This window comes from Panthera uncia, chromosome B4, assembly GCF_023721935.1.
Source record: "Panthera uncia isolate 11264 chromosome B4, Puncia_PCG_1.0, whole genome shotgun sequence".
NCBI lineage: Eukaryota > Metazoa > Chordata > Mammalia > Carnivora > Felidae > Panthera > Panthera uncia.
The window spans coordinates 86,859,751-86,885,615 of NC_064809.1; the positions used below are offsets into that span (position 1 = coordinate 86,859,751).

The following is a 25,865-nucleotide window of genomic DNA, read 5'->3' on the forward strand; positions in this document are numbered from 1 at the left end:
CAGGTGGATTAAATATAAAAGTATGAAAAATGGGCACCTGGCTGGCCCATTTGATAGAACACGCAACTCCTGATCTCAGGGTTGTAAGTTCAAGCCCCATGTTGGGTGAAGAGCTTACTTAAAAATAAAATCTATTTAAAAAACGTATGAGGGGCACCTGGCTGGCTCAGTTGGGTAAGCATCTGACTCTTGATCTCAGATCAGGCCTTGATCTCAGGGTCATGAGTTTAAGCCCCTCACTGGGCTCCACGCTGGGTGTGATGCTTACTTAAAAAAAAAAAAAAAATGGTATGAAAAGCAAAATTACAAACTCTTTAAAAATATTTATAGGAAAAATAACTTTATAACTTTGAGATAGGAAAGGACTTTCTTTTAAAGGTACAATGAGCAGAAGCTACAAGGAAAACCGATAAACTTTACAGTAACAAAAGGTATCATAAGGAAAGGGGAAAGGGATCAACATAACACTGTATGTTAACTATACTAGAATTTTAATATTTCTTTTTTAATTTTTTTCAATGTTTATTTATTTTTGAGATAGAGAGACAGAGTGTAAGCAGGGAAGGAGCAGAGAGAGACAGACAGACAGACAGACAGAGAATCTGAAGCAGACTCCAAGCTCTGAGCTGTCAGCATAGAGCCTGACATGGGGCTCGAACTCACGAACCACAAGATCATGACCTGAGCGAAAGTAGGATGCTTAACCGACTGAGCCGCCCAGGTGCCCCTGGAATGTAAATTTCTTAATAATTCAAATCATAACTAATATTTTATTTTTTTTATTTTTGAGAGAGAGAAACAGAGACAGAGCACAAGAGAGGGAGGAACAGAGAGAGAGGGAGACACAGAATTCAAAGCAGGCTCCCAGTTCTGTCAGCACAGAGCCTGACACAGGGCTCGAACCCACAAACCACGAGATCATGATCTGAGCCAAAGTTGGATGCTCAACCGACTGAGCCACCCAGGCACCCCAATTATATGGGAATTTTTTTAAATATAGTAACAATAAACAAGTAAGTAGATAAAGAAAAAACAGATCATCAACCAATAGAAGATATAGGTAGTGAATATAACACAAAATATCAGAATTCAGAACATATGAACAACTGTGATTAAAAAAACAAAACAATTAACAGAAAATGGGCAAAAGAAATAAAGGGTAGTAGTTGGGAGTGGCAGCGTGGAAAAACAGAAAGTGCACTGACAAAGAATTCCAAGGATATTGGCTTTGAGACCTAGCTCTGCCAATACCCCTTTACTTTTCTGGAATAAGTAACTCAATCTCTTTGAATCTAGTTTTCTTATCTGTAAAATGGGAGCAAAGGGTGGGCATCCAGCATGAAAAGGCAGAGAATGAGAAAGGTTTGAGGTGGGGTGGGGTTGGGGTTGTCTATCAGTTAGGCCAGCCCAGGTTCTTAATGCTATCTGCCCACTAAGAAGACCTGGGGAGATTTTTAAACCACCCTGCCTTTGAGATTCTGTTTACTTCTCAGGGTCCTCAAACTCCAGCAAACCTCAGAATCTCCTGAAAAGCTTGTGAAACCAGAGACTGTTGGGCCCACTTCCAGAGCTTCGGATTCAGTAAATCTGGAGCAGGACTGATCATTTGCATTTCTAACAGGTTCCCAGGAGATGCTGATGTTGAGGACCTACCCACTTGGAAAACTACTCAAAGTACAGTATGTGCAAAAAAGATTAGGAGGAAATGCCAGGAGGGTATTTGAGAGCATAAGCTTTTTTTTTTTTCTTTTTGTGAAATGAGGAACATATCTCACCACCTGAAAATCTACTGCATTTTGTTAGCCATATGCATTTAAAATACATGCTTTTAAAATATGCTTTTTTAAAAAAAATATGCTTTCAAAATACATGTGTTAAGGAACTGACTTTAGAGATTGCTCCCAGGAGGGAAGTTGTTGAATGAAAGAGACTTCCACTATATACATTTTGGTACTGCATGAATTTTACACCACATCCATATAAACAAACAAAAAACAAAAAAGAGTAAATCCAACAAAACCTTGGCTCAATTTATGAGTAACCATAGTAATAGAGAAACCCTCTGAATATATTATGTATGACTATCATCTTCCCCATATTTGGTTCCCCAATATTTCTTATGTTATAGTAAAATGCATTCAAACAGTTACAAATGATAAAAAAAAAAAAATGAGGGAAGAAAGGAGGATGGGTAAGTGGGAGGGGAGGGAGAAATGGAAAGCAAAGAAATATGGGCAGGTGTAATAAAGTTTGTGATTTCTGCTGAATCAACTTCACTTTCTTGGAGGGCAGGGAGTTGGGGGTGGGGGGACAACAAATAGATGAATATCAGGATCAAAATGTACACAACAGAGTATAAGGAAAGACGTCAAGTCAAGGGCAAATTATCAATTGATAACATTTTAAAATACTTTATCGAAGGGATTTCCATATCAACAAAGACTTGAGAGAAAAGGAAGGGGGCGCCTGGGTGTCTCGGTTGAGCGTCTGACTTCTGCTCAGGTCATGATCTCGCGGTTCATGGGTTTGAGCCCCAATCAGGCTCTGTGCTGACGGCTCAGAGCCTGGAGCCTGCTTCAGATTCTGTGTGTGTGTCTCTCTCTCTTCTCCTTCTCTGTTCTCTCTCTCTCTCTCTCTCTCAAAAATGAATAAACAAAAAAAAAATTTTAAAGGAAGGAAGACAAAGCAAGCTATCACCTACCTATGTATATCCACCTGTGACACATACATTAGATGCCAGATAGATAAAAGATACTCAATTTGAATCTTTATGTATATAACATATACATATTATATATTTGGTAAACCTTGGTTACAAAGTAGAAACGCGGAAAAGGAAATTTTTAGTTATAATATGCAGTGGAAAGCTGATGGCTTTCACAGGTGCAAGTTCAGGTTTTGTCCAGAAGAGGGGGATGTGAAACTATAAATGGCATCATGGTTTTTTCGTAACTTGTTTCCGGCATTTCCCTAATGAGCAGCCAGAGGAAAGTCCGGGTTGGGGCAAGGCGGCTATCGGCATTTGGGCAGACAAGTCTTTGCAGTGAGCCACTGTCTCCCACACCACTGCTTTGGGGCCACCCACCAGAACATCTGGCCACACTGCCAAGGCATGATACTCTGTCGGGCCCCTTTCCTTTACAACCTAGGAATCGAGATGATATTCTCAGTGTTAGTTTTCATTCTTTCCACCTGAACTGGTTAGAATCCAGAATGTGGGACGCCTGGGTGGCTCTGTTAAGCTTCTGGCTCTTAGTTTCCCCTGGGCTTCTGGTCTCACGATTTGTGAGTTGGAGCCCCTAAATCGGACGCTGGGCTTGACAGTGTGGAGCCTGCTTGGAATTCTCTCTCTCTCCCTCTCTCTCTCCTCCTACCCACCCCCCCCCACTCAAAATAAATAAGTAAAACTAAAAATAAATAAAAGACTGTCTCCCAGGTGAACGTGGCAATGAGGGGAGGCAAGTGTCCTCCTACAGACACGAGGCGCAGAAAATCAAAACGGAAGCCACCTCCCAAGAAGAAGATGACAAGCATTCACCTGGCCCTTCTGCAACCATGAGAAGTCTTGGGACGTGAAAATGGACCATGCCCGCAAGACAGAAGTCATCTCTTAACACCTAGTGCCCGGAGAATTCAGATGCCCGTCTCGCATTCGTCAGAACCAGTGGGCGCGTACAGCGATTGGATAGATGCCTGCGAGACAGCCAATCACTAGCGAAGCAGAAGGCCCACCCACTTGGCTGTCCTGCCTGCCGTGCACCTGCCCCACTGCGGCCCGATCCAGAGATGTTCCAGCGTCCAGGAGGCTGTGTATCCAGGGCCTTCACAGGTATATGGAGTGAGTGTGGGGGTGAGCGTGTGCGGCTGCAAGTGTGGCAGTAACAGTGTGCTTGTGGGCACGGACTGGAGTTGAGTGGGGGTTGTTGGGCCCCCTGGGGGCCTGAAATGCTTCCCTTGGCTCTGAAAGCCTTTAACTCGCTTACTCCTCCTCGGGGCCTGTGTCTCTCGACTACGTTCTGGTCAAGGACAAGCCCAGCAGAGGCTGCCTAGGGACTCTCCAGCCTCCTCACCCACCTTACTGACACTTTGCCCGTTTGAACTGGACCGCCCTTCCTCCCTCCCTGCCTTCCAAGGCCTGTGGCCTGAGATTCAAAGCCACAGTCCCACGGGCCCCTTGGCCGGGTCCTGGCAGAACAGCCCCTTTTCATGTTTAGCTGCTTTTGTAGAGGAGGAAGAGGCTGGGCGGAGGATAGCTGTCGGTCCAAGCCCTTAAATAAAACAGCCGAAGCCAAAAATAAAAAAAAAAAAAAAAAAAAAAAGAGTCCGGAATGTGTTCAGCATTTAATGAAAAATGGGTTTGTGTTATTGAAGTTTGCACGATCAGAAATATAAATGCAGGAAATTTTTGTGAAAAGAGCAGTGTTCAAGTTTGCCAGAACTTGAGTAGCTTTTAATTCTTCTTAGTGTAAAAAGACAAAATATGCTTACTCGTTTTATTAAATGTAGTATGTTCATTAATTCCTCATGTACATTTCATTTGAAGTTACTTAAATAAATCCTCCTTAAATAACCATCAAGGCCTGTCGGGATACAGTTATGTTTTCATATGTGGCATGTGCTGTGCAAGTAAATCTGTCTGCTATGTTGTTTCTCATTATCCAGACAATTCAAGGAAGAGGAGAGACAGACGCCAGTAAACACATGTAAACATGTTCCTCCTTGCTAGCAATCAGGGAGATGCAAACTGAAATAAAAAGGAGATGGCATTTTAGACTCATCATACTGGCAAAAAATGTAAAGTCACATGTGAGTGTGTAGGAACATGGGCACCTTCATGCACGGTTGGAGGGTTTTAAATCAGTGTGGCCACATCGGAGAGCAATTTAGCACAAGTGATAACGTGAACGGAGCATACACCCTGCAATTCTGCCGCCCTTAAGTTGAAAACGGGCTGCATGTTAGGCTTGTTATCCCCGTGGGTTATCGACCCACCACCCTATGAGAACCTCTTGCGCATGTGCATGGGGAAACAAATTCAAAGATATTCACAACATTACTACAGCAAAAAATTGGAAACAACGTAAAGGCTCATCGACAGATAAATAGTGAGATAAAATATGTGTGGTAGAGTCATTCAACGGAAAACTAAGGAAACTGCAAACCACAGGTGTGTACAGAATCATGACCAAATCTCAGGTGTAAGTTTGAGAAGCAATGCTTAGAGAGCACACGCTGCAAAGTGACATTGCACACTGCAGTTAAAATGAACGATTTAAGCCTATGTGTATTAATCTTGTGTTCGTTTTCTGCGACCGGTATAAAAAAATTACCGAAGATTCAATGGCTTAAAATAGCACACGCTTATTATCTTCCATTTCTGGAAATGAGAACTCTGAAATGGGACTCGGTAGTGTCAGCAGGGCTGGCTTCCTTTCTCCAGCCAGAGGTGCCCTGCCCTCCTCCAGGATCTGGTGCATTGAAGCGCCCCTAGTGCATTGGGGCCGAAAAGGGGGGCACTGGAGCACAGGTGCCACGGGCTGAGGAAGCAGATGATTCAAATGACTGGTGAGCAGCTGTTAAATTATCAAATGTCCCGCTGATCACAAAATTGTCATGCAATTTGTAAAGAATACAAAGAAAAACCCATTTCCTTCCTCTACACCTATTTACGTGAAAAAGGTTCTCAGACTTTCCATTTATCATAAACAAAAGAAAAATGGAAAGAGGTTCCATGCTAACTCCTGTCTTATTTTAGAAATAAGTAAACATCATCCAAAGAAATAGGAACTAATTGAGAAATCAAAGCTCCATTCATTTCCCTAAAAGGTGCTTCTCCGGGGGTGCCTGGCTGGTTCAGTTGAGAGAGAAGGCAAATCTTGATCTCGGGGTTGTGAATTCTAGCCCCACGTTGGGTGTAGAGATTACTTAAAAAAAAAAAAAAAAGATACTTCTCCAATAAAATTTTACCTTTATGTTTAATAATTACTTGGCAGGATTTGTAATTTATTGTTGGATTTATTGTGTAGTATTAATAATTTTAATAATAATTCAAGAAAAATTTTTTAGCACTTAAGAGTCCTGTGCTCAAAAGAAAGAAAATAAATTTTAATAAATTAAAACTTATTTTATATATTTTTTATCACATGGATTTATGACAAGAGAATATTTATGACAAGAAAACATCTTTAAGGATAAAATATATTCTGTTAAGATAAAATTCTGTGGGGAAAGTAGAATGGGAACATGGATTCAAAGAGATAAAAGAATAATATAAAATTCTTATCTGTTAAAAAGAGTTCATCCAAGGACACTTTTAATAAAGGTGAATACCAGGGGAGCCTGGGTGGTTCAGTTGGGTAAGCATCTGACTTTGGCTCAGGTCATGATCTCGCGTCATGAGTTTGAGCCCCGCATCAGGCTCTGTGCTGACAGCTCAGAGCCTGGAGTCCACTTCAGAGTCTGTATCTCCCTCTTTCTCTGCCCCTCTCCCACTCGTGCTCTGTCTCTGTGTCTCAAAAATGAATAAATGTTAAAAAACATTTTTTTAATAAAGAAAGGTGAGTACCAAATCACTGACAGATTTCATTGAACACATTTTATTTATTTTCTATTGGAGTATAGTTGACAAACAATGCTATATTAGTTTTAACTGTGCAACATAGAGATTTAATCCATTGGCTAGATTTTAAAATATGGAAATGATAGTTTAATTTTAATATGCCAAAACAAACTATGATGGAATTTACCTTTTGAACTGTTTACATATAGGACAAAACATTGTAGATATTAATCCAAAAATGTTCGGAGGGGTAGAGAGTTTTACGAAATTACCATAGTGGGCACAAAAGCAAAAATTCCAAAGGCTGCTGCTCTAGGGTAGCATTGCTGGGTCTTAAGGTATTGAGGGTATTGGTCTCTACGGGGATAACGTCAACTTATTTGGCAGGATGGTTGTAGCAGTTTCCGCTCTCTCCAGAAATCCATTTTCTTTGCTAATGGGTCACTTGAATTTGCTAATGAGTTAGCTAAATTTCCCAGGAGTAGGAAAACATTTCTTTTTGCCAGCACTTTAGCGTTCATGGAGCCCTGCTTCTTGATTAATGCCAAAGACAAGGTCTCCGTCAATTTTAACCTTCATGTATTTCCCCGAGTGTCTCTCAACCCCCTAGCTTTGTTTTACATCATTCCCTCTCCCTGGGACGCCCCCTCCACCCAACTGCCACCAGCTTATCACCCATGCTTCTGGTCTGAGCTTAAATGTCCTTTCCTCGAAAAGTCTTTCCACAAACAGCCTACCTAAAGTTTCCTAATTCTCCATTGCAGAACCCTGTGGAGCTTATATGAGTTAGGAATGATGTATTTGCTTCTTTGATCATATATTTGTCTATCTCTGCACTAGATTGTAAGCTCCTTGGGGACTGTATCTGTTTTATTCACTTACATATGCCCCAGCATTTATTATAGCTCCTGAATCATACTAAAATCTCCATAAATATCTCCAGAATAAACAAATGGATGAATGAATTTTTTTCAGACTGTAACAGACATCATCTTTAATCCAATCATTGATGGATTTGAGCAGGATGTGACAGGCGTTTCCTTGAATAAAAAGGTTCTTCAGGCTTTTATGCTTCATTTCCGTTTTGGACTGTTGAAAAGAATTCTAAAGCACCCTTCATATGACCCCACCTCCTCCTTTTTTTAGTCCTCTTCTCCCTCCTCTTTAAAAGGTCTTCCTTTTCAGGGCACCTGGGTAGCTCAGTCGGTTAAGCATCTGACTTCAGCTCAGGTCGTGATCTCACGGTTCAAGCCCCATGTCGGGCTTTGTGCTGACAGTTTGGAACCTGGAGACTGCTTCAGATTCTGTCTCTGTCTCTGTCTCTCTCTCTCTCTCTGCCCTTCCCTGCTCATGTTCTGTCTCTCTCTCTCAAAAATAAAATAAACATTAAGAAAATAAAAGAAAAAAAGGTCTTCCTTTTCTTTACTCCCTCTGTAATATATTCAACACTAAGATGATGGATAAATTTGGTAATTTTGCAAATGAAAGAAGAAAAATGCCCTTTACTATTCCCCAGTCTTCAGCTCCAAGTTTACAGGTGAACTTGGACTGTCAGGGATTGTACATTTAACCAACAGTGATGGAGTTCAGGACGTGCTACCCCAAAATATGGCACCTTGGCATACTAAATATTTTAAGCTGAGGGAAGTTGAGAAATGGCAGGGTGCTGGAAGGATTCTCTGATCTTCCCCCTGAAGCAGGTCTTTAGATTTTCATATGAGAGATGCCCTCCCCATACCAGGAGGATCCTTATCCCCAAAGATCTCGGAGAGGAATCTGAAGGAACAGGCCTTGCTAAGTGTCTCCCAGTTTATTACACTTTATCTATCACACTTTCCCATGACTTTCCACTCTTCATCAAACCTATCATAAAAATGCCCAGGTCTTATTTTCCTTCTGAAGGCTTCCATGTCACAGAAAACTTGTATAAATTTGTAGGCTTTTCTCTTGTTAATCTTTTGGTACAGAACTCCAGCCAAGAACCTAAAGGGAATGGAAGGAGAAGATTCTTTTCCCTGTCCCCTTCGATAGCTAAGGTAAATTGTCATCAAATCCTCTGGTACCAGACTACACTTCCCTGTCTATAATACAAGTTTCTTAAGTGTGCAGTGTAATTCTAAGACCACATTTTATTTAATTAATTACTTTAAAGATTTTACTTTTAAGTAATCTCTACATGCAATGTGGGGCTGGAACCCACAACCTTCAGATCAAGAGTTGCTTGCTACCCCAACTGAGCCTACCAGGTGCCCCACTAAGCCCACATTTTATTTTCCTATTTCTTTTTTTTTTTTTTTAATTTTTGTAATGTTTATTTATTTTTGAGAGACAGAGACAGAGCACGAGCAGGGGAGGGGCAGAGAGAGAGGGAGGCACAGAATCCGAAACAGGCTCCAGGCTCCAAGCTGTCAGCACAGAACCCGACGTGGGGCTTGAACTTGGGAACGGCGAGATCATGACCTGAGCCGAAGCCCGAAGCTCAACTGACTGAGCCACCCAGGCGCCCCAATTTTCCTATTTCTTTAAAAAAAAATTTTTTTTTAATTTTAGAGAGAGTGCAAGTGTGAAGAGGGGCAGAGAGAGAGAGAAAATCTTAAGTAGACTCCACACTCAGCACAGAGCCCAGTGCAGGGTTGATCCCACAACTCTGGGATCATGATCCTAGCAGAAATCAAGAGTTGGACGCTCAACCGACTAAGCTACCCAGGCACCCCTAAGCCCACATTAAAAGAAAAATCTTTAATGAGAATGAAAGAACAAAATTTTAAGCCTGTCGAAATCTAATTTCCAATTGTATTTACATATATGTGTATATATATATATACCATATACATGTATATGTGTGTGTGTATATATATATATATATATATATCCCCGAACCTCCGCTTTATGTTGTTGTGAATCTGTATATTCTAAGCCTTATTTGATGTTGACAGTAACAGTGACAACTTTACGAAGAGTTTCATGTTCATTATCTCATTTAATTTGATTACTCTTCAACAGATGGCTTCTGGGCAGGCCCACGTAAGTCCTTGCCGGAGGAGAAGCTGACAGCAGCCTTCCCTGATACTGAGTACGTGTCTTCTCTACAGGGCTCTTATCCTGCAGTCACCAACCAGCTGCCACCAAGTCAAGGGTCTGTCCACATCTGCTCTCACAGGCAAAGGCTTGCACCCCAGATCTATCCTGGCTGGAAGGGTAAGTTTCCTCTTCCTGTCTGAACTGGGACAACCATCTTCTCCTGTCCTCAGACATCGGTGCTCCTGGTTCTCAGGCCTTTGGGTTTGGAGTAGAACTTCACCACCGCTGCCATGGGTCTCCAGCTTGCAGATGGCAGGTCGTGAGACTTCTCCGCCTCCATAACAACATGAGCCTTGTCCTCATAGTGTATCTCTTTCTGTATTTGTACCCTGTTGGTTCTGTTTCTCTGGAGAACCGTAACTAATGCAGGAACCAAGTATTTCAGAATCCGCCAGATTTAGAGGTGCCTTCCCACACAAAGCCAGACTTTATTTTTTTTTTCAGTTATAATTAGATAGAAATTAAGGGACACAAAAAGCCAGATACTAGCCAAAGGTTTCAGTTTTCCTTTACTTCTTGAAATAAGAGCATTAAGAACCCTGGGTATTACCTGCTCTTCTCCTACTCTCTGCCTGCAATGGTCCAAGTGGTCCAGCGTTTGGACCTGGCTACACTCACATAGTCTTTGGGGGCAGAGGAGAGAGGAGCTGTCTTCCATCTGCCTCTGAGCCACTGTATGCACATATGGGTGATCCCTCAAAAGAAGGCATAATATTCTTTGTGGGAAGGGACTGGGAGATTTTCTGGCCTCTTTTTTTGCTTTCTTCAGAGGAGACTGTGGGCTAAATAGTGACATCTATCACGATTCCCTGATCTTACAGGAACCGCTGAGGGGAGGGGTTATTTCCCCCCATTCTTTTTTTTTTTTTTTATGTTTATTTATTTATTTTGAGAGAGAGAAGAGGGAAGGCTGCTGTCAGCTTCTCTTCCTGCAAGGACCTGCATGGGTCTGCCCAGAAGTCATCTGAATGGGGGAGGAGCGGAGAGAAAGAGGGAGAGAGAATGAGCACTGGGTGTCGTATGGAAACCAATTTGACAATAAATTATATTTAACATAAAAAAAGAAAAGAAAGAGGGAGAGAGAGAATCCCAAGCAGGCTCAGCACTGTCAGTGAAGAGCCCGAGGCCAGGCGCCATCTCACAGACCGTGAGATCATGACTTGAGCTGAGAGCACTAGTCAGGTGCTTGAGTGACTGAGCCACCCAGGCACGGCTTCCCCCTATTCTATAACAGTAACATTAAAAAACTAAGTAACACAATTTCTTGAAGTAAAAAACAATTTGTTAATAGGGAAGTGGAAAACTATTGCATATTCTGTTCCATTGCCACAAATATATAGTCAACAGCATAGTGGTTACGTATTAGACTCTGGAGCTGGACTGCCCTGGTTCTGATTCCAGCTTTGCTACTTAGTAGCTATACATGCTTGGGAAAGAATTGTCACCCTCTAGATCTTGATACTCTCACTATAAAATGGGAAGGACAGTGATAGTGCCAAACTCACAGGGTTGTGATGAGGATTAAATAAGTTATTTCCGTAAAGTGCTTGGAACTGCACCCGTGCACCTCTGAAGCAGTGTTCCCTGTTATTATTATCATTATTTAAAGATTTTATTTTTAAGTAGTCTCTACACCCAACATGGGGTTCGGACCCACACCCCGAGATCAAGACTGGCATGTTCTACCGACTGAACCAGCCAGGTGCCCGTTATTATTATCGCTGTTGTGGTTCTGGGGAAAAAAACCACAGGAGCCTCAGTGAAGAATGACATACAGGGGCACCTGGGTGGCTCAGTCGGTTGAGCTTCTGACTTCGGCTCAGGTCATGATCTTGCGGTCTGTGAGTTCGAGCCCCGCGTCGGGCTCTGTGCTGACAGCTCAGAGCCTGGAGCCTGTGTCGGATTCTGTGTCTCCCTCTCTCTCTGACCCTCCCCCACTCATGCTCTGTCTCTCTCCGTCTCAAAAATAAATAAACGTTAAAAAAATGTATATCATTAAAAAGAATAACATGCAGGGGCACCTGGATGGTTCAGTGGGTTAAGCGTTCGACTTTGGCCCACGTCATGATCCCGAGCTTCATGGGTTCCAGCCCTGAGTCAGGCTCTGTGCTGACAGCTTGGAGCTCAGAGCCTGGAGCCTGCTTCGGATTCTGTGTCTCCCTCTCTTTCTGCCCCTTCCCTGCTTGCACTCTGTCTCCCAAAAATAAATAAATATTAAAAAAAAAAATGTTTTAAAGAATAACATACAGGGGTCCCTGGGTGGCTCAGTTGGTTAAGCATCTGACTCTTGATCTTGGCTCACGTCATGATCTCATGTTTAGTGGGATCGAGCCCCAAGTCAGACTCTGCGCTGACAGCGTGGAGCCTGCCTGGGATTCTCTCTCTCTCCCTCTCTCTCTTTCTGCCCCTCCCCTGCTTATGCTCTCTCTCTCAAAATAAACATTTTTTTTAAAAAAAGAATAACAGACAGACCTTGTCACAGTTTTATTCCAAACTGGATTCCAGGTCCCATCAAAAAGATTGACTAATGCAGGAATCCCAAGCACTGAGGAAAGAAAGGCCAGTAAGGGATCCCTTTTGGCCAAAAATGCTTCTCAGGGGCCCTTCAGTCCCACCACTTGGGCGGCTACTTGCTCTGCCTCCCTGCACCCCACTGTGATCTCTGGCACTCATCCACAGCTATGGCAGCGCCTAGAGTGGGGAAACAGATGGATCTGGAAACCCTAGTGCCTCCTAGATAGGCTGCCCTGGGTTTATGCAACTGGACTGGAACTTTCAGGAAACCAGCAATTCCAGTTTGCATTTGGTGAGTGCACACCCAGCGTGGGTGGCTGAAGGGTCTGCTGCCTCGTCATATACCCTCACAGGAGATGCCCTACTGCCTGGACAGCCTGGAGCCTCTGTTGCTGACTCAGTCCGGCCATTCCAGGCTGTCTTTCCTGATCACACTTTGTATACAGCTCTGAACCTCATGACGCCATTTCGAATGCATTATCTCTCTCTCTCTACAGCTATGAAGTCTCATATTCTTCCCCCCCTTTCCTAGCCAAGAAAACAATGGTCAAAGAGTACAGTGACAGAGATGGAACCCAAGCCCAGGTTTCTGCCTCTAAACCCAGGACTCCTTCAAATACCCATCAGCTGCTTCAAACCTAACAGCTCTTACTCTCAGAGACCTCAGCTAAGGCGGCTCAGCAAAAAGGTAATCTTCCTCTCTTCTGAGTGTCTACAGCTCTTTGTCTTTTACTTTCACTGGTCATGCATCATTTTAATAATTTCGCCTCATCAAAAATAATTAAGCAAGATTCCTAAATACAAGGAATTCCCTCTGAAAGCAAAACAATTTCCAAATTATGCAATTTGTCAAAGGATGTCATGTGTTTCAACAGACATTTATTGAGCATCTAGTTTATGTCAGGAACAGTATTAATGCGAGCATAGTCCATCAACTCACAAATAAGCGATCCCACAGGTGTGATCTGACAGATACATGAGAAAGTAGCCTAGCAAGTGCTCTGGCCAAAGGAAGCACACGATGTTAGGGTGCCATGAGAAGGGGGGTAGAGAGGCAAAATTTGTCATCCCCAAATATGTCTCTTTGGCTGGCGGGTTATTTTAGATTGATTATTTTTAAGAAACAGAAGGTTCCGGAAAAACCTTTGTTCTTCCCCCTAACTATCCCAAAAGGAATTTAGATAGAGGACCTGCTCCAGGACGGGAGTTATCCCCATAGATAACTACAGTATAATGTGAACTGGGTGGGGTAGACATGGAGGAATTTAGCTAAATCTGTTAAAATACCTCTCTCTTATTGTGTATGGCCCAGCAAATATTTGCCAGGCATTTACTCTTTTTATCTTCCTGTGAATTGTCCTTTTTCCCCTTTGAGGTCCCAGACCCTAGCTTCTCAGCTCTAGACGCATATAACCCTCAATTGCCTGACTATCTGTGGACTTCCTGTTCCCAGATGGTAATCCTTTTTCAAAAATCATCTTTGTTTTTACAAAAGACTATGTACCTTGAGACCCTTTTAAAGGCGAGTGTCTCCATTATATTTAAATAGGATTCTGTTTACCAGCCTTTGGCTTCTCTGGTACGCTCCTGAGAAGCATATATATAGACTTGTTTCTCTGTAAAAGAGGTGATGAAATTAGGCAGCCTTAAAATGTCTGCTGCTAAAGTATAATGGAAGAAGGGGAGGGGTCTGTTACTCATTTCCTAAAATACAAGCATTAGAGATACATGTATTTCTTGGTATAACAAATCTTTTTGTTAGGTTTGCTCTACATACGAATCCATCTCTGATTCTGATAACTGAATTGCAGCTGCCATTTCTTGTCTAACTTTGGCTATTTTCCTCTGAGTAATAATACCTTTTTTTTTTTTTTTTTTTTTGTATAAATGATGGGATTTAATACTTTCATCAGGGTGGGCTCATTGAATATTCATATTCCGCTTACACTGTGCGGCAGCCACATGGGAAGTTGTAGTAGACTTTCAATGCAGAAAATAGTAACTCTGATGAGAAGACTGTTATGTGTGGGTGTTTGGAAGTTATGAAGATGAGATTAAACAAAGCAAATTCTATTTTAATAACGATTTGTGCAAAATGGGAACAGGTGATTTTAAGCAGATAATATTTTTCTAAGGCAATTTTATTCAAAGAAAATTGAAGGTGTTTAAAAGCCCTCATGTATTTTAGCCGTAACGAGTTTTCTTGAAAAACAGAGAGGAGGGTTTTGGGTGGAGAAGAGTTAAATTACACAACTGAAGATTTTAGAAGCTTCATTCGTTTTTGTTGCTCTTTTACTTTTTCTCTCCCTGTGACCTTCAGTTTCTTTCTCTTTCTCTTCTATCCTTTCTCTCCTGCTCTTTTTAGGATCTCTCGCATTGACCCTTCCAGGGCCTCATCTAAACTCACCTTTATTGTTACATTCTACCCTCTTCTCTACCAGGGAAGTGCATCAGAATGAAATTGGCAAGATCTTCTGACAGCTTGTCTTTACTACTGTGTTGCCAGGGAAGGGAAAAATGGCTATTTATACAGTCCATTTCCACAAGCTGCTGCTAAATTATGGGCCAAGTTTCCTTTAAAACAATGATTAATACTTCTTGATTGAATACCTGGCAAACTCTGCTGGACTCTTCCAACTTGCGAATGAGTGAGATTTCCCTAGACGTGGGTAGGGTTCAACTGAGCCTTCACTTGGATATTGGGAAGTGGGTTTTTGTTGTTGAATGTAATTTATGCCAGTTGCAGATTGTGGGGCTCATAGTCATACACGGAATCATATAACATTGCCATCTTTTATGTCAAAAATTGTCAAATATCGGCAATGTCATATGGTTCAACTTAATAGATACTCAATAAATATTTGTTGGTTAGAATTGAAGAGACTGTAGAGACCATTCTATAAAAGATTTGAGGTAGTGTATAGGAAATGCAGACACACATTAAACTAATAAATTACAAAACAATCCCATTTAAACCCAAAAAATTCTCAATTAACATAGGAGATTTAAACAAAGAGGTAAATAGACACACATAAACACACCAAAAGATCCTCCATAACTGCAGTGTTTTTGCTGTAAACTTGGGAGTTAGCTTTTGGTACCAAAATAATAATAAGGATGATGACGTTTATTTACCACTTATGTGCCCAGCTTGGTGCTAAGTGCTTTATACACACTTTGCATTCATTCCCTACCACAAACCTATTAAGGTAATAATCAGCCCCATTTTACGGATGAAAAAGTTAAAACAAAATGTTTATTATCTTGGAGGAGAAAAGAGTCTAGTTTCTTAATTTTTTTTTAACCTTTTTTATTTTTGAGAGACAGAACATGAGTGGGGGAGGGGCAGAGAGAGAGAGGGAGAAACACAGAATCCAAAGCAGGCTCCAGGCTCCGAGCTGTCAGCACAGAGCCCTTTGTGGCGCTTGAATCCAAGAACTGTGAGATCATGACCTGAGCCACCCAGGTGCCCCCAAAACAGTAGTTTCTTAGAGATACATTCAATTGAAAAAAACAAAACAAAACCTTGACCATGTTATCAACATTCCTTGAGTAAATGTAGCTAGTGTTTTGTAAGGATATTCTTTTAATGTCCCTCGACCTTGGGCAAAGATTCTCATGCATATGAATTACCAGGGGACTTCCTCCTCACCCAAAACTCGGACCCTATGAGACTTTGCTCTTCAAAGTGTGGCCTTTATGACAGCATTATTGGCATGGCTTAGGAGCTTATTAGAAATGGAGGATCTCAAGCCTCACTCCAGAAAGTATTAGGACCTTATTTTCACAAGATTCTCAGGTGATTTGTACGCATATTGAAGTTGAGAAATATGTCTTTAAGTGCAGAATATTTGAATTCTAAATAGACTCCTAAGGTGATTCTGATGAAGATGATCAATGGTAAGATCATACTTTATAAAACACTGCCCCGGGCATGATACCAACATGTGATTCACTGAAAACACTGCAAGCAGTTTGAGAAGCCAAGGGGTCCCAGAGTTAAGACAACATAAGACGTGCATGGCCAACAGTTGCTGTTCTGATGCTCTGGCTGGATCCAAGCCTAAAACCTAGGATGTTGGCATGGCTTCACCCACTTTTCCATCTCGGCAGGCAGAGGAGAAGGTATCCTTTCCATGAAGGGGAACGGTAGGATGGCCTACTTCAGACATGAAATTCTTAGACACTGAAACTATAGCTAAAAGAATTGTGTGAATTTGGCATTAACTCCTTAATGCATTTGTATTGAACTTTTTTTTTAATTTTTTTTTTAATGTTTATTTATTTTTAAGAGAGAGAGTGAGACAGAGTGTGAGCAGGGGAGGGCCAGAGAGAGGGGGAGACACAGAATCCGAAGCAGGCTCCAGGCTCTGAGCTGTCAGCACAGAGCCCAACACGGGGCTCGAACTCACGGACTGCGAGATCGTGACCTGAGCCGAAGTCGGACGCCCAACTGACTGAGCCACCCAGGCGCCCCTGTATTGAACTTTTAAAAATGATTTAAGTTATTTAGGATTGGGCCAAAGTGGTACTGTAGCAAGGTGCATGGTTTATTTTGTGGCTGCAAGGACCCTGTGGATATTCCTAACTACTCCCAGGATATATGCTCAGATGGTCCATTAACTAGTACTTCGGGATATCTGGAGTGGTTCCGAAAGGCAAATACTAGATGACAGGGCGGATTAATATGTAGCAGGGATCCTACTATCAGGCACTGTACATTTCTCCTCACGTGCCCCTACAGAGGAGTGTGGCAGGAGAGGAGTGAGCTTTGGGGCCGTCGCTGTTGTGTAGCTAAGAAAACAGCTACCGCAAGGTGGAGCAAAGTCACAGAATTAGAATCACAGTTGCTGGTCTCCAAGCCTGGCTCACCCTGGCTTTCTGGATTTTAAGTCCTAGGCAGTCTCCATACCCAGCTTTGTGAACTAAGTGGGCTCTTGAGTATGGGAAAGATAAGGAGAACCTGAAAGAAGAAAACTATGAAAAGAACATTTGACTTGTTAATCACGCTGCATGGCGGGATCAGAAGACATCCACAGAGGGCAAACCGTGAATTAGTCACACGCATTTCACTGTACATGAACCTGCTTCATAAGTTTAAAGAACCGTCAGTTCACAGGAAGCAGAGTAAACAATTGGGAAAACCCACTTTGGAGGCAAGCTGATATGGGCTGGAATTCTGGCCCAGCCAGGCCTTCACTGGGCTTTCTAATTTCTCATCTGTAAAATGAGGACAATGGTATCTACCTTATAGGGTTCTTTTAAGAATGTATGCAAAATGCTTTGTTTTAGTGGATGGGACCCAATTTCCAACAACAGTAAGACAGTGATTTACTAATATTAGGGCATTAACACTCAAAACCGTTTATTGATGGTTTATTGGACATGATGAAGTCAAAGATATTTAAGAGACTATCTCTGATTTTATTTTTTTAATCTTTTTTTTTTTTTTTAAGTTGTATTTATTTAAATAATCTCTACACCCAACATAGGGCTTGAGCTCACCACCCAGGAATCAAGAGTCACACACTCTTCTGACCTAGCCAGCCAGGTGCCCTGCCCCCTCTGTCTCTGAGTTTTAAATACCTTTCTTTCAAAGAAGATTAAAACTGAGATAATAATCACAAAGATAACTAACATCCACTGGGTCTGTACAATGGTCTGATGTTGCTATAAGCACTTTAAAGGATGATCTCAGTAAGTCCTTATCAAATCTCCGGGAGCTAGGCATTAACGCATTGTACAGACAGGAAAGTGAGGCCTGGAGAGGTGCAGTAATTTTTATCAGCTCACTCAGGAAAACTGCAGAGCTAGGATTCATCTCTGAGCACTCAGTCTTTGGGGCGTGTGCCTACCACAGTGGTTCAGGTCTACCTCCAGCTAATAATTTCTAGGGGCTTCATTTCTAGGGGCTGCATTTTGTATTGCCAAGTTGTACTTCCCAAGTGCAAATATAAGATAAATCCAATAGCACCATGGATGGATGATATGAATCACATTTATATTTGCCTGCAATAATCACCAAAGTAAGCTGCTTATCTCTGGTCTCTCTCTTCCTATGCCCAATCCATCCTTCCACATTGCCAACAGTTATCTTTATAGAACACCTATGTGACCATGACACTACTCTACTTAAAAGGTTCACTGTTGTCTGCAGAACTGTGTCTAAAAGCTCAGTATAGGAGGCCTCTCCCAGTTCACCTTGACCTTCCTTCCCAGCCTCTCTGCTTTAGATATTCTGGCTTTTCACCCAACTCTTACATAAGACAGTTAGTTTCACATGAAATTAGGACAGTCAGGGGTTCTGCAGTTAACCTCTTGTTTTGGCACTGTGGAAAAAAACTTACATTTTTTTAAAGATTTTAATTTTTAAGTAATTTCTGCACCCAACTTGGGGCTTGAACCTACAACCCTGAGATCAAGAGTTGCACGCTCCACTGACTGAACCAGCTAGGTGCCTTTTAAAAATTTTCTAAAAAAATAAAAACAATTTATTCCTGTATTCTGTTGTTATAATGTAAAAAAGATGTTTAAAAATTAAATTTTAAAAGCTGCACAATTAAAAACAACCTGCACAGACTATCAGTTGGAATATATAAAAATTTTCAAAATGTTTTTCACCTATCAGAGATCTGGTATTTTAGTGGAAGATAATCTTGTAACTGTATTTCCAATTGCCCCAAAGTATGATGTTCCTTTTTCCCCGTGGAACGCAACCCCTTCCCTCTCTGAGGTGGCAAACTGCTTACTATTTATCCTTCAAATCCAGTTTAAATATCACTTTTTGCCAAACCTCTTGCAGCCCATTTTTCCTTTTCAGGACTCCCAAAGCCAGGAGTGTTTCTCTTACCGTATTATTATACATACATACGTACATACATACATACATACATACAATATACTTTGAGATCCTTTAGAGCGGGGACCTGACCTCGGAGTCCCTAGCTCTTAGCTTGGTATTTGGCCCACAGTAAGAACGTGAAAGTTTATCACTGGATACATGAATGAATGATCAAAGTCTAAAAAATCCCTACTCTGTTTAGATCTTGCAGGGAAAACATTTGTATACTGGACACGCCTCTGAACACATCGCTTTGATAAACCAGACCCTCCCTGTGTGCGAGGTGATTGGAAAGGAGAAAGGAAAGGTCCCAAGTGGTAAATGTGTCCGTGAGAAAGCTGGACCACGCCTTTTCCACCACCCTAGCTCCTAGAGCTACTCCCAGGATGGGGAGAATATTGTGTTCCAGATGAGTATTTTTCTCCATCTCCACTGAAAAGCTTCACCCTCTTTTGATTTTCAGCAGCCAAGTCATTCACAATTCAGTGAGCCTCCAGTTTTCCTACTGGGGTGCAACGTCTTGGAGTCACATCCCCTCCCGTCGTGGAGAGCTCCAACTCTCGATTTCTCCGATGGATTCTGGAAAAAGCCCCTCCAGAACCCCCTGCTTCGAACCCAGGCGGCCCCGGGTGGGGAAGGGGCTTTCCAGCTGCTGAGGCTGCGGTCTGCCCCACGCGCCGAGAGGAGCCGAGCCCCAGCCCGGCGAGGCGCGGGGGGCGTCGCCTACGGCCGCCAGGGCTCGGCGCGTGGGGCGGGGCCGCGGGGGGCCGGGAGAGGCATCCATCTTCCCGGACGAGCCTGCGCTTCCTTACCAAGCGGGGCGAGGGCGAAGGGCACGGGCCACGGCGCCGCCCCTCCCGCGAGCCCTGCCCCTCTTCGCCAGGCCCCGCGGGACCCGTCCGGCCGCCGCCGCCGCCGCCCGCAGTTCGCTCTCTGGGCGCGGGGAGCCGCGGGCCGTGTGCGCGCCGGCAACTTTGCGGCCGCCGGGGGCGCGGCTCCTCCCGGTGCGCGTGCGAGTGTGCAAGGCAGCGGCGGCCTCCTGGGGGCAGCAGCGGAGAGCGGGACGGGGAGAAAGAGGTAGCGTCGGCGCCCCGCGGCCAAGGAGGCAGAGGCCCCTCGCGGCGCCGGCTGTCGAGATCTAAACTCCGCCGGTGCTGCGCCCAGGACGCGTTCAGACCGCGCAGCGGCCGCCCTCAGGCCCGGCAGCAGGGACTCGCTCTAGGATTACGTTTCCTCTCGTCCGCCCGGGCGCTAGCGGCAGCTTTTGCCGACGGGGGAGCGGCGTCCGCGGCGGCAGCATCCCGGCCCGGGCGGGACCCTCGAGCGGCGGAGCCGGCGGCTGGAGCAGGAAGGGAGGGTCGCGGCGTCCGCCCTCCAGAGCCGGCCCTGCCCCCGAGCGCCCGGTGCGGGTTTGTAACAATGGTGCGGAGCGCCGGCGCGAACCCCGCGTCCGCCCAGCGGCCGTAGAGGAAGTGGCCGGCTCCGGGTGGGGTGGGCAGGGAGACGCCCCCCGCCGCTGGCTCGCGGGAGTTTGCGCGACGGGCCTCTCCGGCCCCGAGGCCCCCCTCCCCCCCTCTCGGATCACCGACGGCAGCTCGAAGCGGAGAGTATGGTGCCGGCGCCCGGGTTAATCTAGTCCTCGGCTCGCTCCTCTTTTCCGCCTCCTCGTCTTCCTCCTCCTTTACCTCCTGTGGGTGCTGCCTCCGGGTTCCCCGTGTGTGGGAGTACAACTCTCCGCCTCTCCAAGGAGACTGGTTTGTGACGACCGAACAGAACTTGCCCATTGAAAGCGGACCCAGAACAGCTGGATAATGTCCACTCCGAGCAGATTCAAGAAGGACAAAGAGATCATAGCCGAGTATGAAAGTCAAGTCAAAGGTAAGGATGGGAGCGGCTGCCTTGCTCCTTTTGTGTGCCTTCTTGTCATTGTGCTCGAGGAGTTGCATTTCTAACTTGGTGTCTGCGTTGGAGGAAGGCGGTGAGGGACAGCCAGAGCTTCTGGTTGAGCCACCCTGGGCTTCGTGCAAGCCCATCCCCGTCCCAGTCCCGTCAAGCCCACGGGGAGCTGGAAACCGGGTGGCTTTCTCCGACTCCTAGAGCGCACCTCCAGGAGAGAGAGAACTGGCTGTAACTTAACCACCACCTTCAGCCGGGCAACTTAACACGGGAGGCAGGCGGCAGCCGTGGTTGCTGGCCAGTTACCCTCTTCCTTCTCCTCGTTACTGTTTTTAACTGGTATCTTTGTCACGTTATTTTTAAGGAATCATTTTCCTGAAGTCTGGACATCAAGTGGTCCGGAGCTTCATTGAGTGCAGACGATTTTAGACCTTTACGTTGTTCGCTATTAATTTATTAGGGCGAGTCCGCCGTTTAGAAAACAGCTCCCTGAAAGCCTGGCTGTTAAACCAAGCGGGGACTAGTGGAATCTGACTCCTCCTTTACAATGGGCCAGAATTCAGTGCCATCTTCCACACTCACCCGGGAGTATTGCTTTATCATTTGCTGGAAGCTACTTGCATGGAAAATGAAGGTTTGGATATTTAAGTGGTAGTTTCAGTCCATTTACATTGTCAACTAATGAAGGAACCTAATTAAGGTTGATTAAGCATTTTTACTTAATGTACCTTGGGTTTTTAAAAATGGATTTTCTCTCTGCTACAAGTATTTTGTGTTGCTGTTGAAGTGTTTAATGAACATCTATCTCTGCTGTGTTTGTTTTTTTGTCTTTTTTGTTTGTTTGTTTTTTTCATCTTCTGTGGTCTCTCCTGGGTGGATTTTCCCTATTGAGACAATGGATGGAGTGTTGAGGTTGATGCTGTGCTTTGGAATATTCACTGCAAAGTTCATAACAATTGCTATGCAGACACCTGTGTTTTTTCTGATACAGTCTTCTAAAAGGGCTGCTGAGAGAGGCACTCCTTACTTGCCTTGGGAAAGGCAGGAGCAGCCTGGGTGTTCTTTTGTGTGGTCCAGTTGTGGAAATGCCCAGAGTCCTATGCGAGGACCTGGTGGACCCTCCATGCCCTGAGGGTGGATTTGGACCCACTCATCTAGGCCACCAACAAAGGCCGTGTGGAAGCCCAGGGACTCATGCTTTCCTTTAGGCTAACCCCTATAAAGGATGTAAGCTAAACACTGTTCAGGGAACCGATTTTTAACTGCTTGTAATTAAGATAATTTCTACTTACAGCAACTGTTTACATTGACATGGAAGTTAGGATAGCAGAGGAGTAATTATTTCCTTAGTGACAGGTAAACTTTTTCATAAGCAGAACCTCTCTTAATGTTACTCCAGCACGGCCTGAACAACCTTTCATTTTAAGGTGGGACTCTTGTTCCTCATCACCATTCCTTGTGCAAGGTTTTGCACATGGCTCTTTGTGGTAGATTATGGAGGGATGGTAGTCTGGCTTTCTTGCTGCCTGGAGCACCGGCTGGCAGAATGCACTTTCAAGTATTGGCTTAGTTATTTCTGTTCTAAGCTCATTTGTCCATGATCAAGTCCTTATATGAAAAATAGTTTCATGGTTAATTTCTTTCAGAATGTGAATTCTATTGTTACATGATTACTAATGTGCTTGAGATACAGGCCCTCTACACTGATTAAAAATCAATAAAATGGGATGTGTTGCAATGTTTACAATGCGTCTATCAAATCCAATGCAAGGAAAAATTATGAACACGGTAAAGATTATTTTTGGAACAAATTCAGCCCCATAGAAAGTGATCCCTAGTCCTCTCAACCTTCCTCATTTACACAGACCTACAGCCTGAAAGAGGCTGCTGTATGACTCTTTCTGACACCTGACCTGCCCTTCTCATCAGGACCTGCGTCCAGACTATCTGCTTTCACACATCCTATGTCTAACCCACATCATCCTACCCATATGCAGTTATGGGAATAGGGTAATACAGTGGAGTTGGATCATGTACACCTTTAAGGGCACCAGTACACCTGCACTTCTAGGCAAAATCAAGATCAAGTGGGACAAAAATGACGGTGAAATAGTGCATGAGGCCAAGCTGTCCCATGCAGTGACAGTAGGTTCCTTACTAGGGATGTGAAATGCAGGACTCTGATTTTCTGTTGTATTTCCTGAGTCCCTCTTTAAGGGTGAACATCTTACCCTGGCAGAGTGCTAGTGTGCTGTTTAAAGATACGTGGTTTTGGAACAACTACCTCTTTTAATTCCAGCCAACTATTTCATCTGATGATAAACAAAAGAAATGTGGCCTGTTTGATTGCTAACAGAAAACCAGCTGTGCTGGACCCAGAAGACATAGGTTTGTTCCCTGTGAATAAAGTCATATATATTGGACTCTCTGGGTGACTCTCTGGGTAAGGGTGATTTCAAGAGTCATTTTTTATTATGTGTGATTTTTTTTTTAACCTTCTGACTTAAAACTTAATACTCTGGAGTATTGTTCTTTCTTTCTCTCTCCCGTTTCCCTGATACCAGTTGCACGTATCTCAGAATTTCTGAGATAATGATTTGATCTCAAGGAGTGACTCCAGATGTGGGATTTTGCCAGTGTGGCTGCCTGCACATGTTTTAGGAACAGACTTCCCGGAGCTGTTCTCAACTGTGGAAAGAACCATCATAGGTGACAGTGTGTAATTTTACATATAAAACCATAAATACATCTAGTTAGATATGTCATGGTAAGTCACTTAGTTTCTGACTTTTGGTTGTCTTACCTATAAGATAAGGAGTTTGGATTCCCTCATTTCTAAGATGTCGTGTCAATTCAATTAATTCAATTAATAACTTAGAAAAATTTTCAAGCCTTTTGTGTTTCATTTACCACCTGGTTTGGTGGGGCGGGGGTGGGAATCCCCTTTGCTTTCACTTTTTAAAAAAAATAATCAGTTCACAAACACTATACATTATTTGAGTTCTCAGAAAATTAAAATGTAATGCAATAGGAAATACAGAAAAATAATAAAACCATGTTCAGAAAAGCATAGCACACAATTGTAAGAGGGGGTAGAATTGTGAATTATACACATTATCGAAGAATAGATTGGTTTAAATCAGGGACAAAAGGCACCCCCCCCCCTTAAATTTAAAAGGAGTGTGTTAGCTAGGAGAAGAAAGACTATTTCATGCATGTTAGTCAACTTCTCAAAGATTTAGAATCCAGAGAAGTTAATCTCTTGTTTGTGGGGGCTCTTAAAAAGCTACTTGTCTGGAGAAGTGTATTAAACTCCTATCAGTTGACTGTTACTTGTTAGCATCTCTGGCAAAAAGCTTAGCAGTAGAAAAGATCATAACAACTGGCTAACAGAAGGTTTGGAGATTATCTGGATTTTAGTATTCTATGCAATTTTTTAATTCTGCAGCAAAAGTATTGTGGCTCACATAAAAAAACTACTAGCTCCCATATGGGAGCCAAAAGAATCAAAAGACACATTTTGTGAGGTGGAACTCATGAACGAGAGGTTGTGTTTGTTTTTAATAATGCATGTTGTTAGTTGCTAAGAATTGACAGCTATTATTTGCAGTATTTTCTCAGGGATAATCTCCTACTCATCTACATGCCATATGTGCAGGAAGTGCCAAGAAAATCTGTTCTTCTTCGACCACTCTGCTGCCTGAACTACAAATAGTACATTTTGGTAGCAGATGGAACACGAGGAAATGCCAATTCAATTTGATATGACCCCATGTCATGCAGTGGGTTTCAACAGGAAAAAGTGCTGCTGTCACTAATATGGAACCTGTGTCTGCATCTGATGTCCTTTCACGTAACCTGTAATAGAAAACAGCAACAACTTAAATTATGAATTAAAACTTTATAGCTGGGAGGGACATGAAACATTTCCTGTCCAACCCATTCATTTATACGATGCAAGGAAGCATAATGATAGAGTTACACAATTAACATACCTGGGGCTAAAAACCCAGGTCGTTTGTTTTCAGGAACAATGATTTACTTTTAGATTCCTCACAAAGTACAGCAGGAGATAGAACACTTCACTATTTAGACTTTACATTCATTGAAGGAATCCTAGTTGGACCTAGAAGAGAACAGCAACGCCTCTGGTCTGTTAACAGGAGGAGTTAATTAAATTGATTAGCCGTAACTAAGTTGTTTTTTTCACCAAGATCATTTCAAGAAACCACAATGCGCGGGCAGCGGCTTCACATGCTTGCCTTAAGATCAGGGGAAAGGGGCGCCTGGGTGGCGCAGTCGGCTAAGCGTCCGACTTCAGCCAGGTCACGATCTCGCGGTCCGTGAGTTCGAGCCCCGCGTCAGGCTCTGGGCTGATGGCTCAGAGCCTGGAGCCTGTTTCCGATTCTGTGTCTCCCTCTCTCTCTGCCCCTCGCCCGTTCATGCTCTGTCTCTCTCTGTGCCAAAAATAAATAAAAAACGTTGAAAAAAAAAATTAAAAAAAAAAAAAAAAAGATCAGGGGAAAAAATATGGTGAATATGTACAATTGTAACTTCCTTGAAATTTTGGTCAAACTAATGCCAGCTAGTGTAGTAAGCCCTGTTACGTTGCCCGGAAACCCTGATTAGTTTCATGAACTTCAAAATCTATTAAGGAATAGTTTGGGAGAAATTTTTGAGCAGAACACGTCCTTCTGAAATACAGATGCAAGTTGGCATGTGCTACAGCATGATAAATCTCAGTTCTGGCAATCGAGATTGGTTTGCTTACTCTTGTGAAGTGTTGACCAATATAGGGGGCACACATTTTCAACTCTGGTTCTGGTTTGCGAGTCTGCTTTGTAGCTTCACCAGACCCTTTTCTGATTTCATTCATGCTACCTATTTCACTTCGGTTCAGACAATTAAAAATTAAGGTAAAGAGAGTAAACTGTATATCTCCTTACTCTATTTTTGTTTTCATTTTTTGAGGTA

At 43.3% G+C, this 25,865-nt stretch overlaps 1 protein-coding gene and 1 pseudogene across 2 annotated transcripts in view; both read left to right on the forward strand.

The window, feature by feature from the left end:
* Positions 1 to 3,448: 3,448 nt before the first annotated feature.
* LOC125919877 (transcription elongation factor 1 homolog) lies at positions 3,449 to 3,715 on the forward strand (annotated as a pseudogene).
* Positions 3,716 to 19,636: 15,921 nt separating this feature from the next.
* The window catches only part of SRGAP1 (SLIT-ROBO Rho GTPase activating protein 1), a 284,958-nt gene continuing 278,729 nt past the window's right edge, over positions 19,637 to 25,865 (forward strand). Inside the window, exon 1 of one of the 2 annotated variants that reach the window (XM_049625895.1) lies at positions 19,637 to 20,873. In XM_049625895.1, the coding sequence (XP_049481852.1) occupies positions 20,807 to 20,873 (67 nt within the window). In that variant the 5' untranslated portion in view covers positions 19,637 to 20,806. The remainder of the gene's footprint in view (positions 20,874 to 25,865) is intronic. The other variant, XM_049625894.1, reaches the window with a different exon arrangement.